Source organism: Alligator sinensis, unplaced genomic scaffold (assembly GCF_000455745.1).
Source record: "Alligator sinensis unplaced genomic scaffold, ASM45574v1 scaffold1_1, whole genome shotgun sequence".
Taxonomy (NCBI): domain Eukaryota; kingdom Metazoa; phylum Chordata; order Crocodylia; family Alligatoridae; genus Alligator; species Alligator sinensis.
The window spans coordinates 227,168-242,442 of record NW_005842556.1 but is presented as its reverse complement, the minus strand read 5'-3'; the positions used below and the strand labels follow the sequence as shown (position 1 = coordinate 242,442).

Here is a 15,275-nt window from a genome sequence, read left to right as displayed (position 1 = left end):
ATCTCATTATCAACAAAGTTACAAGCTGAAACATTTAAAGAATCTATGAAATGGATACCTAGGTTGGCCACTTCTATACACATGAGTTTACTGCCCTGGGTGATTACTTTCACACCCATTTTTTCCTTCAATAACTGGCTAATGATGAAGTAACCATCATAGCCTTTGGCACTGTGAGCTATGAAGGTGTAGTTCTTGAACTTTTTATCAATAAAAATCTTAATAAAATCAGACAGACACTCTATGCCCTTAAACTCCCAAGTGCTTTTTGGCTTTACAAGCCTTTTTGGGGGGTTTTGCCTGTGGCTTTCTGAGGTTGTTCTCCCCCCTCCCCCCCTATCTTTAGCTTAATCACAACAATGTAATTGGGCACATGCATCTCCATCTCCTGCATACATTCAAAATACAAAATGTACCGTGTGCCTATTTCAGGCTCTGTAATCTAGTGCATAGAGCACTGATTCTTGTTTGTATCCATGATTTTCCCTTAACACTGCTTGCACTGCCTCCTTTTGCACTATTTGTTCACTTATGATTTACACACATCACACAAAGTTTTAGTTAGACATATGATCTGCTTTTCAGAGGCCAGAGCCACATGTCTTTATAAGCACTCTTTGGAATGACAGAACAGTTTACAGTTAGGAGACCTCTGTGCCTTGCCAATGTTGTCAGCACAGTTTGGGCTCAGTCAAATATGACATCAGAGCTTAGACGTATGGCTATGACTGTACAATGTCTGACAAAGATCACAATAATTTCTGAAGCCAAACACCTTTTTCACATCCAAAATAGCATAATAATTAATCAAGCAGCAAAAGAAAACACGTATTGAGGTATCTGGGTATGTTATGTGTTTTAAATATTCTGCACCCCCTTTTTTCTTTATGCATTATTGTATGAATGTTAATCTGTCCGAGGTCTTCAAACAAAGCTACTTGGTGGAGCACAACCTTTTGATGTATAGACAGGCCCAATTTCTGATGCAGTTCTTTGGCACCATCTAGCAGTTCAGCATCTGTGGCCCCTCTACATTTTGTAACAGCCAATAGACAGCCTGCAAAGTGTAAGTTAGTTTCAAAGGTATTCAGGTTGATTAAATACCTCCTCTTTTTAGTAATGATCTGGGAATAGAGGATAGAGTTTATAACTCTATGGCTTCCACTGCCCACGCCTCTCACAATGACCTCAATCAGCTGAAGTGTTGAATCAAGCAGTAGTTCTCTCTGTCTTGTAACAGGTTACTGATCCACTCTAAAAACAGCCCTCGGATCATCAGACTTAAATTAACATCTTGAGAATATAAACAGTTCTTCAAGCTATCTGCCTGAATACATAACTGGGCATAGTCATTGGGCGTGAATCTCTGGTGGAGCTCTGCTACAATTTGGCCTATCCCTCTGCTTATGGCTTTATATGCCACGTGTAAGGGCACAAGCTCCAGATTCACAAAACAGAACTAATCTGAGTACCTTGTGCCTCCAAACCTAGTTATAGACCACACATGCTGTCTCACCCACACCATATGTACAGTAAAACATCTTCTACAGGTTCAGGAGGTTGGGGAGCATTTAAGAGGCTCTCTAGAGGGTCTTTTAAATCATATTCACCATCCAACCTCTCTGATTCCTCAGGTCCTGGAAGAGGGTCGGGCCCAGGAGAAGGGGAAGCATTTGAGGTGCCCTCTAAAGGATCTTTTAAATCATATTCATCAATCCACCTCTCTGACTCCTCAGGTCCTGGAGAAGGGTCAGTCCTGGAAGGAGTGGGAGCATTTGAGGGGCTGTCTAAGGGGGCTTCTAAAGAACCATCACTTCGGGATCTCTTATTTTTTACTCAGCAGGTATTTAGCCTTCTCCACACTCTTGTTTAACCAGACCGTTACTTTTTGTCCTGCAAGTCACTTGCTGATTAGCTCCCCATTCTTACCCCCGAGTTTATCACAGCCCCCCCTTATAATGCACACCATGACTTTTGTCTGAGTCATACAGACTACCCCCACTTTGAATAAAATTTAACCTTTTTCTTCAACAGTAATCATGATCTTTAAAAGCACTCTGCACACGCTTTCTGAGACATATATATCTGCCAGCACCACCCAAACCCCCTCTCTTTTTGTTTTCACAATAATCATTATCTTGCAAGGCAAGATGGTTACCCATGTGCCCAAAGTCCTCCTCTTTTGGTTTTTACATTAAACATGATCTTTCAAAGTAAGGTGGATACCCACACACACCCAAAACCCCATCTTTTGGTTTTCACAGTAATCATGATCTTTCAAAAAAGGATGAAGACCATCTTCTTTGTCTTTGGGTTTCTCTAAAGTGTGTGAGCAATCAGTCCTGGGTTTCTTATTCACAGGGTCAGATCACCTGCTTTGGGGGTGTAAATGCTTGTGTTTTTACACACAATTTTCTCAGAGATTGCTGGTGTGTTTTCCTCTGAGGAACCATGCCCTTCTGTTCTGTCTGGATGGTCTTCTGAACCTTGGGTGTTATAATCTACAGAATGAGCATTTCTGTGGTTTTTTATAGTATTTTTAGAGGTCTGCAACCTAGATCCTGCGTTTCTTCAGGAGTGTTGTGTGTGATCACTTAGGAAATATAAAATGTACATCTCAGCATTGAGAATTCACTTTCCACAACTGTACAGTATAGTTAAGACTCACACAATACAAATTTAAATTTTGCTTAACCCCACCCTCTATCTCTACATTCACAGGGGACTAATTCACACATACCCAAGAAACAAAAAACAAAAAAAGGTTTAACTCCTCTATCTCTATACATACAGGGCCATCCCCTTCCCCACCACCTCCTATCTCTACATTCACAGGGAACTAATTCACACATGCCAAACCTCTCTTCCCCAAGAAACACAGAAAGTTTCAAAAGCTGAAATCAGAAAATGTACCTTTTATTACTGTATTAAAACATGAATGTATGTGTTTGTTCTGCTTTTCTATTTTAAAAGAAGGTGTCCTGTTTGAAAACAAAGTTACAGGCAGTTGCTATAACTTAGTGTGCTTATATTAACACAGACACAAATAACCCTTCCACGTGGCAAAAAAGCATGTAGCTTTCCCACTAGATAAGCTCTCTATAATAAAAAAAAAATCAAATAATACAATAAATAAGCCCCCTATATTAAAATTAAATAATACAGTAAGTAAAATAGTGTATATACAGTATATACCAATGTTTAAAAAATCTCACCACTACAATGCTTTGGTAAAAGATGATCCTTTTAGTGTTAAAATATGTAGGGCTCTGCTGTTAGAAGCTCTGGTCACATATCTAAATTTAGGTTTATCTTTACAACACATCCCCTGGTTCTGGGAAATTCACTACCCACTCTGTTCCACCCAAAAATGACAGCCCACTCTGCAGCATAGCTCACAAACCCTGTGAAAATATCTTTTTTTAAATCAGTCTTTATTTCCATCAAAAATCTTTATATTTACTGGTTTATTTTGATGAACCTTTTCTTAAGAAGGTTTTTATAAATGTTAGAGACAACTAAATTTCATTGGCTTTATCTTTACAACATGCCCCCATATGAATGTGCTTAGAGATCCAAAGCAGTAACAAATGTTAATCTGTAGAGCTGAAAACAGCTGTTGTGCTTTTCTCTTATTTCTTTACCCCCTAAAATAGCAAAAGGTGTAAAACACATTTTAATCTGTTTTTGCTAGCCCCTTCTTTTAAGCAGGGTTTTATAATTTCTAGTGCCAATTAAACATTCAGTATAGGGTATGAGAGGTTTATCTTTCTTAGTGATCAAACCATGAAGAACAGCATTAGGATCTTCTGCAAAATAGACAGTTTTTAGAAGATTTATACCCCGAGCTAAATGTTTCTCAATAATTCTTAGAATTCTCTTGGCAAATCTGATGGCCATAACAGTTTTTAGAACACTTTCCCTAAACAGCTCATCCAACATTTCTCAAATTGTTTGTTTTATTGTTTGTTCCCAAATCTTCATCTAACCAGGTAACACAATCATTCCTGACAGCCTTGACCCCTGTCATAAAAAAATCCACAACCCATGCACTTTTCAAAAAGCCTCATTCTCAGATAGTATTTCTACTCACTTTGGTTAGTTTGGGACCACTCTTGGGGAGGTCTGAGGCCTCTGAAACCCCACACTGATTTGTCAGGAGTGGTGGGGTGGCTTTTTAGAGGGGTAACAACCCCCCACTATCCAGTAGGCCACGCTTGTGCCTGGTGGGCTAGGGGGGTGCTGTGCAGCATGTGGAATGTGGGGTGGGGTTTGGTTAACCCTTCTGATGTCACTCATCATGTGATGGGGTGGGAAATTCTGGAGCCAGCATTGCAGTCTGGGGCCTGATAGGTCATGACTGCACCATGTGGTCTATGGCAGGTCTTGCAGAATGGGGGGTAGGCTTTGGGGCCTGAATGGGCTGTCTTTCTGATGTCACAGACCATGTGATGGCAGTGTCATCTGCCATGTGACTAGGGGCAGGGTGGGTTTCTGATGTCACACATCATGTGACAAGGAGCCAACATGGAGCGTTTGATGTCATGCACCATGAGAGTAGGGGAAGAGGTGGAGTTTCTGATGTAACACATGTCACTAGGTGCAGAGGTGGGATTTGTGATATCATGTGTCTTGTGATTGGGGACAGGGCTTGTGATGTCACACAATATGTGACTGGGGGTTGGGGAGGAGTTTGTGATGTCATGCATCATGTGACTGGTGGTTGGGAAAGAGGTTCTGATGTCAAGCTCCTTCCTACTGATACAAACCAAACTCAACACTTAGGTCCGCTGACACCTTTTCAGCATGTAGGCTTGCCTTGGGTGTGTGTGACTTACAAGGCTGGTATAATGAGAGAGAAGTATGTCTGGCATATTTGAAGAGCTCCTGCAAGACAGAGCTATCTGTGTTCCTCCTGGCTTGTGTTTTGATTCCCATGACAGACCGAACCCAGGCTATGACTGGCTGTCACTTGCCCCTCTGTCCAGAAAAGTGATGAGCTGCTGAGAGCTGCAGTGGAAGGGTGCTGGGAAGGACGGCTAAATGTGTGCTAACTTCACCTTAGTGTCTCAAGTGATGAGCAGAGCCTGAGCTTTTGAGGTATCAGTGGATTAAACAGACATTAATTCTGGTGGAGAGGAGATATATATATATAATATATGTTTTTTAAATATTTTGTGGTAGCACACTATTGATAATGTAACAAAAGTCATATTGCTTATGTCAGTTTGTTGCTTTCAGCACCTGAATATCAGCACATGTTTGAAATATCCCTAATTCAGCAAACAACTGTCCATGAGAAGTAGTCAAAGTGGGGAAAAGAAAGCTATAAAAGGGCAATAGATATCTAAAACCCAATCCCAATAGAGGAGATGGGAGCTCCTTGAAAACCTTACTCTTAAACTCAATGGATAGAAATCAAACCATTCAGTTTTCTATAGCTGTAAAAGGAAAACTGAGATGTTCATAAGACAAATCTTGGTTTTTTTTGTTTTTCCCCACTTTGAGAAAACTGTAATTTTCATTCAGAAACACGCTATTTTGCTTGTGGTGCCATATGGAGGATGGAGGTCAGCTTCCTTATATTCCTGGGGTAGACTCCCAGGCTGGACTACATTTTCCATGAAAAGTCCATATTTCCTACCTCTAAGGTAGAGCGTTATTCCCTCTTGTCCATAGAAGAGTTAGTGATGCTATGCAGAATAAAACAACTTTAGCATATGGTACTGAGAAAATTGAGAGAAAGTCATGACAGAGCACAAAGTAGCCAGGAAATTAGAGCTTTCTTCTGGGTGACAAGGAATGGGGGGAGTTCTTAGACTGAGGAACAATTTAAACCTGTGTCTACCATATTCCAGCCGAGTGCTTCATCTCTGGACTATAGGGTAAATAGGTGGGGGAATAGGAGCTCTTATTTCAGTTTTATTTTGGATTTTGTTCCAAGAACATCTACCAGATCAGGGTCTATAACTGGAAGAAATTAAAGTTTGCAAATCCAGACAGGTTTGAGTTTGATCCAGGTGCCCAGTTTTTAAGCAGTCCCAAGAATTAGAATATTCTGGCCTCACCTGGCCTGATAGCAGATGTTTAAGCACCTAGGAAACTATTAGCGAAAATTCAGATACCTAGGGACCTATGGTACCCCATAGGTTAGGTAGAAGCTGCACAAAAGTAAATAAATAAATAAAATAAAATGAAGGTCTAAATTATTTAAGTCTCATTATGTAAAGAAGCACTTAGGATCAGTTTGGCACCTTACATCAGGCAGCTATGTCAAGCACCTACGTTAAGGACTTATACAAAGCCATCAGTAACTTTTCTAAGGTGACAAGGGAAATCTTCATTACAGCAGGGAACTGAACCAGTTATTTCTGAACATATGAAAACAAGAAGCAGAAAAACATTTTAGAGATGACACATCTCTGCTCAGTTGTCCCCCGGAGACAAGAAATATGTTTTAATAATCCAGTTTCTTTGTGGCCTGACATTCACAGCTTTGTGGCCCTTTAGGGATTCAGCCACCTGAAAAAAAGATAAATCAATGAACCCTTTGGCTTCTAACACATAATTCTTTGGCTCTAAGAATGACAACCATCTCCTTCTGCTCTTATAGGTCTTCATTTAGACTCTAAAGAAGGTATGTGTTCTCTTTTGGTTCTGACCTGTAAATAATTTCAATCTGAAGCCAATTCAAAAAAGAACAAATGCATTGTAACAAGAATGCTGACTATATATATATATATATATATTTGGACATAGAGTAACACAGTGATGACACAAAGGGTACTAGTGTTTCCAACATTGTGAGCAATACAGGTGATTCCTTAAGTAAGGGGAATGCATTGCAAAATAATAATAATAATAAAAAAAAGTACAGCTCTGAAAACTAAACCATCTCTTCCCAGTATTTTAATATATTTTATTTCTAATATGTTATTCTCAGTATACCTTTTTGATTAACAAATGATTTAAAGGTATTTGGTAGAGAAGACTGACAGCAATAGAAGGTGTTTAGATCCTGATCTCAGTGAATTGTCAAATACTACAGGGAAGTCAATCTTTATTTATATCAACTGAGAATCTGGAGCTAGATCCAAAACTGGGGTACCTTAAGGGGATTCGAGGTGGCATTCTATGCTTTCCTCGTTCCCTAAATGGTCATTATTTTGGTCATCGATAGGGCATTTGGGGCAATAATGCTTCCAGGGGAATTCTATTTCTGGATGTGTTTGGATAATTATGCAGTCCCACAGACTGGTAGCAACAAACTGAGCAAGAGGCTTCTCTCTTCTCCCTTCAAACAGCAAGATAGCCAGGGAAATTGCCTGGTGGACTAATGGACTTGGGTTTTAGCCCCCCATGCAACAAGAGGGGATTTGATTATGGGTTGGTCTGATTTACCAGCATAATTTTTAAGCTACAGGTGAGCCATTAGATGATCCCTTTGCCTGTGTGCATTTAAAGTTGGCTTGATGGGCACCCAGAAGAATGAGGTATGTGGGATCAGGAGAAAGGGCACAAGCCAAAGGGTGTGTGGCTCAGAAATGTGGCTGTTGGTCTGAATAGGGAAACAGGGTGCTGTTTTTAAACCTCTATCATTGTCTGCCAGTGGAGTGGAAGCTTCCCTGTGCGCTTCCTTCCAGACATTTCCCCCCTCAATGATCATGTTATTAGTTGAGCTTAAATTGAAGTGACTAATTGGTGATTTGCAGGGTATTGGTTAGTGTGCTGTATTGGGAAGTGTAAGGGGCCCTGGTTCTAACTCCATCTGGTTGGGGAGGGGGCAGGGCCCAGGACCTGGCCCCTTGGCTTTCCAGATGATTGTCACAGTCATTGAGGTATAAGGGGCAAAATCAGAGCAGGGGGCCATTTTCTGTTCCTGAGGATAAGTCCAGGAGTCGCAACATGTCCAGAAAGGATGTACCTATGAGCCTTGGATGCTATTCTACATGTTCGGGCTGTGCAACTGTGCAGCTGTGCATAGTGGTTCATGCACACAGGGCTATGTTTCTTGAAAGAGAATGCCGCTGGGTGCATAAGTCTTTATTAAAAAATACTGAGAACTCATGCTGCCAAACAAGAAATGGCTACTTAGAAAACCAGGAAAGATTAGAATTTCACAGTTAGACCCTAAATCCAAAATTACAATTCAGAAAACCTCTGCTCAGCTGCTGCTTAAAATGACTGACACATAGGCTAGCTGTAGACATTCAAAGAGCCCGAGACATTCAAAATCAGTCTAAGTTATACAGTTGTCTGTATGTGATATAGTTTAGATCAGTATTGAAAAGAACATGGTCACCCTTTGGCTGAGGGGTCAGAGGCAGGAATCTTCGACTGAGTTCTGTCATTTTTAAAGCAGTCTATGTGTGCTATCCTCTCTACCATGAATTTCGATCAACTTTTAAATGCATTTTCTTTCCTATTTAGCTATTTGAGAAAAAAGACCTGGTGATATGCCAGGTGCATTGCTTTCTTCGTTTCATTTTTCTTTGTTTGAATAAGGTTGGGGCTGTTATGTTCTTAATTTTTCACTTCATGTGCCTATAGAGCCAACTCATTCATGTCATCACACTCAGTGTTCAAATGTAGGAAAAGAGAGTCAAAACGATGCAACATTCAGGCTCTGTCCAGATGAGTGCAGCTGTGTGGTAAGTGGTGCCACATACCTCGTGTTCTCTGTGCTTCTCTCCCAGTGCCAGCTCCGTGACCTTGGGCTGCTCCTGGAAGATGCTTATCTCCTAGCAGTGGCCCTGTGGCTGTGAAGATGCTGCTAGGAGATAAGTGTCTCCCAGCAGTGGTGCTGCGGTCCCAGAGCCAGTACTAGGTTCTCCCTGCTGATGGGGGCTGGGGATGCTGTTCCCTGCCTAGCTCTTTGAGTGCAGAGCTGGGAGGGGAACAAGGTCTCTTGCCCCTGCCCTGTGTGTCCAGGTGGGGACAATGTTCTCTTGCCCTGGCAGTAGGGAGCTTCCAGCCACCACTCCCTGATCACAAGGGAGCTCCCTGCATGGGGACAGTTCTGTGCCATGCCTGGAGTTGTCAGCGACACATAGGATCAGTCAGGATCAGTTGTCAGCTTTCCTATTCAGCTACAGTAAAATCTCCCTTAACCGGCACCTTACAAGCCGGCATGCTCTCTGAACCGGCATGCCAGTTTATAAGGTAAAGTGAAACCAGAATTGCCCACAGTGTCACCACAGTTCTTCCAGTTTCTCTGAGCCCCCATGGCCTGGGGAGAAGCAGCCTGTGCTGCTGAGCCACCACAGCCCAGGGGTATAACATGCTGGGCGGGGCCCACCTCCCTGTCCCATGGGGCCAGAAGGGTCTGCGGGAGACTCAGTGATGCCACGGAAGGGGCGGTGACATCCCAGATGCAACGAGAGAAGCAGTGGCCTGAACAGGCAAGGACGTCTGTTTGGGCTGCTCAGCTAACTGGCATATTTTGTTATATAGCATCCCCCATTCCTGGGAGATGCCGGATAACAGAACTTTTACTGTATTTGAAAAAAAGGATCTGGTATTATGCCAGGTTTGTTGTTTTCTTGATTTCATTTTTCTTTGTTTATTTAAGGTTGGGGCTTTTACATTCTTACTTTTTTATTTCATGTACCTATGGAGCCAGCGTATTTATGTCACCACACTCAGTGTTCAAACGCAGGAAAAGAGAGTCAAAAGGATGCAACATTCAGGCCACATCCAGATGAGTGCAGCTGTGTGATATGTGGTGCCACATACCTCACGTTCAGATGTTCTCTGCGCTGCAATGAAGAGAACAGAGCTATGCTGCAGCTGCCGACCAGGCTCTGCGTGGCAGAATTGCTGCTTCTTCAACCCCAGGAGGCCCCCAGGACCCCAGGTAAAGCTGCTAGGGCCAGCCCAGTGCTGGCCCCAGCCTCCCTTACTCCACCTGGGGTAACTTGTCTAAAGTGTACCACCGCTAGCTGTCCATGGGGAACCAAAAGTCCACACCATGTGTGGATGCAGCCTCAGGGTTTATTATTTTACTTGTATAAACTGTTTTTGCTTAGCGGGCATGTATACACAAGGCACTTAACTACACATTAGCATATTTTACAGTGAAGTAGGCATGTACATCTACATGTGCATTTTCTTACTTAGCAGTTAACTGCCCTAACCCTGAGTAAATTCGCAACCTGCAAATGCAAGTACACATTTTATTCAGAATTGGTAACAGTGCTGAGCCATTCATATCAATGCCTGAGTGGAAGCAAAATCTGCTGCTGGTCAGCCATCAAACATGGGGTGGGAGATACTTCCCTGTCCCTGGGAGTTGCTGCTGCAGGGGCTAGCTCCACCATTACAGCCCCGGTTGGGGCTATGTCCACCTGCCCCGGCAGCAAGCAAGTCGAAGTCCCCTGCTCTGAGGTCCTTCTTTCCTAACACTAGCACTGCCATCAGGGAGAGGGAGAGTGGGAGACCTTTGTCTCCCAGGAGTGTCCCCGTGGTCACAGAGGTGTTGCTGGGAGGTGCTTATCTCCCAGTGCCAGATCCATGACCCTGGGGTTGCTCCTGGGAGATGCTCATCTCCTAGCAGTGGCCCTGTCATTGTGAAACTGCTCCCAGGAGATAAGCATCTCACAGCAGTAGCCCTGCAGGAGCCAGAGCTGAGAGCTCCCTGCTGGTGGGGGCTGGTGATCCTATTCCCTGCCCAGCTCTGTGAGGATGCTCCCTTGCCCCTTCCCTACATCCCTGGGCGGGGTCAATGTTATCCTGCCCTGGCAGCAGGAGCTTCCAGCCGCCACACCCTGATCAAGAGGGATCTCACCGCATGAGAACATTCCCCACCCAGCCTGGAATTGTCTGGGGCATACCCCTGACACCTTACTCCAGAGTACCTTATGCCAGAGTAAATTTGGTCTGGAGAGAATGCATGTGTAGACATGCCCACTGAGGTCTTTCTTATGATAATCATCTGCCATTTTCCAAGCATTTTCAGATTATTGCACCAATTGTGGGAGAGATATTTACTTTTACAATCTTATATGGTCTGGCATCAGAAACTAACAGGATAAAATCCCTTGAACACAAACTCTACAATTCCAGGATGTAACGTTGTTTTTTTTTAGTCTCCTCATTAAAAGGCTATTTCTTTTAATTCATTCAGGCTTCTGCATCTATTTTAACTAATGAAATAAATAAGTTAGCTCCAGCAGGAGATATGCATAGGTGTTCATGGCTTATATGTTTACTGAACTGAGATCTTGCTATTCAGTCCTGTGTGTAAGTGGTAACCAATAAGGGTGGTCATATCATATGAACTAATATTATCATGAAATAGTCCTAGTGGTTTTCTGCTACAAGATTGAATTTGGATCTCCTAGCTCTTAGGGTCCAGCTATGGAAATAAGCTAGGATATGAACATACAGAAATTCAACTATGCTAACAAATGCAAGGACCCCACTTTCACTGAGTGCTCAGCTACTTTGCACCTACTATATTATAAAGGCTTGCAGTTGCTGTGGGATGCTGTAAAATGGGGGTGGCCAACCTGTGGCCTGAGTGACACAAGTGGCCCGGCCAGCCTCTATATGTGGCATGTGACAGATTAGGAGGGGAAAGGCAGCACAGCAGGAGATCATGCAATAAACACAAGGCAGGGAGTACAAAGCAGAGGAGCAGATCAGGCAAAGAAGGCATGGAGACTACAGCAGCATTTGGGGAAGGCACAGGGCTTAATTTATGAAATGCCTGTCTAAAAGTTTGGCCCCCATTGCTGCAAATTCAAAGTTGGCTTACCTTGTGGTAACTTGTTTGTGTACCAAAATCTCCTAGCCTTCAGCCATGAGTAAATTCTCTAGATAGGCTACTACTTCTGTGTGACAAAAAAAACCCACAAAAAAAACATAGTATGTGAGAGAATAATGGTGTTATCAGATAAGTCCACTACCTTTGGACTTGTCTTCTTCAAGGAGACATCCTGTAACTCTGATGTTCTGCCACTGTATTCATTCTGTATTCATTTTGTATTCATTTCCTCTTTCAGCACAATACACACCTCTGGGATAAATGGCAAAGAGGAATACTACTACTGTGACTGAATTCATTTTGCTGGGATTCACAGACAATCCAAATCTACAGATCTTCCTCTTTATGGTCTTTCTCTTCATCTACCTGATAATCCTACTGGGGAACCTTGGGATGATTGTGTTAATCAAGACTGACTCCCAGCTTCACACCCCTATGTACTTTTTCATCAGCAACTTGGCCCTCTTAGACATTGGATACTCCACCATCATTGCTCCCAGGACCCTGATGAGCTTCATCACAGACAACAAAGTCATATCTTTTACTGGGTGCGCTGCACAGTTCTTTTTCGGTTGCATTGCTGTATCCTGTGAATGCTGCCTGTTGGCAGTGATGGCATATGATCGATTCACAGCCATCTGCAGTCCTTTACTCTACACTGTCATTATGTCCAAGCAGTTCTGCATCTTTCTGGTGCTGGGCTCCTACTTCACAGGATGGCTGAATGCAACAGTCCAGGCTATTCTTATATTTCGGCTGTCCTTCTGCAATTCCAACATCATCAACCATTTCTTCTGTGATGTGCCCCCAATTTTGAAGCTGTCCTGTTCTGATACCCACATCATTGACATGATTCATTTCACATTTTCACCTGCAATAGCAACAATTACCATCCTGACCGTTCTCATGTCCTATATATATATCTTAGTTGCTATCTTAAGAATCAACTTTGCTGATGGCAGGCATAAAGCCTTCTCTACCTGTGCCTCCCACTTGACAGCTGTCACTGTTTTCTATGGGACAGCCATTTTCATGTACTTACGGTCCAGTTCAAAGTACTCCATGGATCAGGACAAAATCATCTCTGTGTTTTATACCCTTGCAATTCCAATGCTGAACCCTCTGATCTATAGCCTGAGGAATAAGAAAGTAAAAGATGCCTTCAGGAGGATGATAGACAAGAAGCTTTTTTTATTTTTTGTTGAATGCAAATGTCACAAATAGTTTCTTAATAATTAATAGTAGGAAGACAGAGGAGTGAGAAATAACTTTGATATTCAGAGGCTGCATCGACATGAGCAGCAGACTACAAAGTTATTACTGTACAGTCATTTAGTACTTGCCTAACCAAGTACTAAATGACTGTGTAGTACTTTGTGTTATTGTGTAGTAGCATCCCCACATGATTTTTTTTTTTTTTCCTGATGCTACGGCATGGTACAACTCATGTAGACATGGCCAGAGATAATCAAAGGTGCATATCTTATATCAAAAGGATAAATGGAGACAGGTAATACAGGATCATCTAGCACCATACCATGGTTTCATTGATCCCTGATGTTCCAGAAACACCGCTTAGGGACTTTTACTTACAACCAAACCCTGGCCCACTGGCTAGGTAGAAACTTTGATCTAGTTACCAACAACCATTTCTGATAGTCTGTTTGCTGGTCTTGGTTAAAAGGTTTATAAATATTTTTTTCTCAGCTACATTCCTCCTGAAAATTAAAGTAAAATGTAAAACAAGGTGCTTTTCTTTTGCCCTGCTGGAAAAGACATCCCTTCCCCTTTGTGTATTCCTAGGAAACTGCAGGCCAATTTTGATGGTTTAGATGAGTGGGGGCCAACATTTTTGCCATATATGTTACACAACGAGTGCATCTAAACAAGATACCCTGATGCACCTTAGTCTAGTTACTGTGCAGTTAGGGGATGTGTGATACATGCATGCCCTTTGCTGCACATTTTAAATGGCTAAGCGTGACTAATTCTGATACCTACAAATGCAGGTATCAGATTTAGTCATGATTACATAACGTGCAGTAAGACACATGTAGATGTGACCTGGCATTAAGTTTAGTGCCAGGTATTCCCTGCCACTAGGGGGCTGACCTCATCCCAGACCCAGGGCTTCTGGCTGGGAGCCTCTCCTGCTCTCTGGCAACCCTTAGCTGTGGAGTATAAAAGCCAGCTGCCATTTTGTGCCTTGGACCACTCATAAGACTGGTGAGTCCTGCACTATCCCCAGGAGAAGCGCAGGCCCCATGTGCACCCCTGGGTAGAACACAGTCTGCCTCTGCCTGGCCTATCCCTCTCCAAAGCTGCTGCTTGGCCACAGGTGAGTGTTGGAAAGGGCTGCAGCTTGCTGCACCCCTTGCCCAGCCACGAGATCCCCACCCAGGGCTGCTGGCTGGCTGCCTCTGGCAGCAAGGCTGCCAGCACTTGCTCCCTACTGCTTCTCAACCCCAGAGCGTCTTCTGTCCTGTCAGGTCATCTGCCATGTGGCTTCCAGTTCCTAGCCATGCCCTTGCACTGAACACTGCTAGCAGGTCTCCGGGGCCAGCATCACAGTGACAGCCACACAGGGGACCACAGAGCTGGTACAGGATGAGCATGTCCCACCATCCTCCCCATTGAGTCCCAACCACAATCACATGCACATGCCCATGCCAAATGCCTAGGCCCCCAACTGGACCCAGGAGCAGGTTGGCAACCTCATGGCGTTATGAGGTGGTGCTGAGGCAGTTCAAGTGGGGTGCGTACTGGAATACGTACATTTATGAAGGCCTGTAGGATGGCATGTGGGAGTAAGGGCACTCCTGGTTGGTGTGGCAGTGCCTCATTAAGGTCAAGGCTTCACTGGCAGAGTGGATGGCCATAACTTACTATAATCATGAGCCCAGTCATGCCTACAAGACCATGGCCTTAATGCAGGAGCTGACCTCGATGTTGGTACTCCGGGCCCCAGCCTGTACCCCAGCAAGTGTCACCAACAGGGGCTGCCTGCCCAAGCTCCTACTTTATTTATGTCCCTCTGGTGACACATCACAGAGGAGGGGACCTTGATCCTTCAGTACTCTTCTCCCCTTCTCCCCAGCTGCTGCACCCACTGGCAGCTCAGGCAGCCCTAGCCAGTGGCTGCCTCACCCTCAGTGCAGCCTCAGCCCCTGCCACAAGGAGCGGCCAGAAATGTTACTGCTGCCCACTAGAAAAGGTAGTTCCTCTTTGCTGGGGAGCCCTGGGTAGGCACTTGGCCCACTGCACACTGCAGCCCATGGACACTGGATGCAGCTTATCACCCTTGCCAACAGGGAGGTCTGTCCCAAGGCAACAGCCTCACTAGCCCGAGACAAGTGACAAGTCTTGCACTGGGGAACGGCCCTCCCAGTCTCAACCCCTGCCCCTGTCCTCAGTCCCAATCCTGACCCTGGCTCCTACCCCTGGCTCTGGTCCCTGCTCCGACTCCCTGACTGGCCCGACTGCACACTCCCAACTCCATGTTCCTTTC

General features: G+C 44.0%; 1 protein-coding gene across 1 annotated transcript; it reads left to right on the top strand.

The window, feature by feature from the left end:
- Positions 1–12,028: 12,028 nt before the first annotated feature.
- Positions 12,029–12,991, top strand: LOC102371998 (olfactory receptor 1019-like). The gene has a single exon (XM_006032218.1). It carries the CDS (start codon positions 12,029–12,031, stop codon positions 12,989–12,991), a length of 963 nt encoding a protein of 320 aa, XP_006032280.1.
- Positions 12,992–15,275: the final 2,284 nt, after the last annotated feature.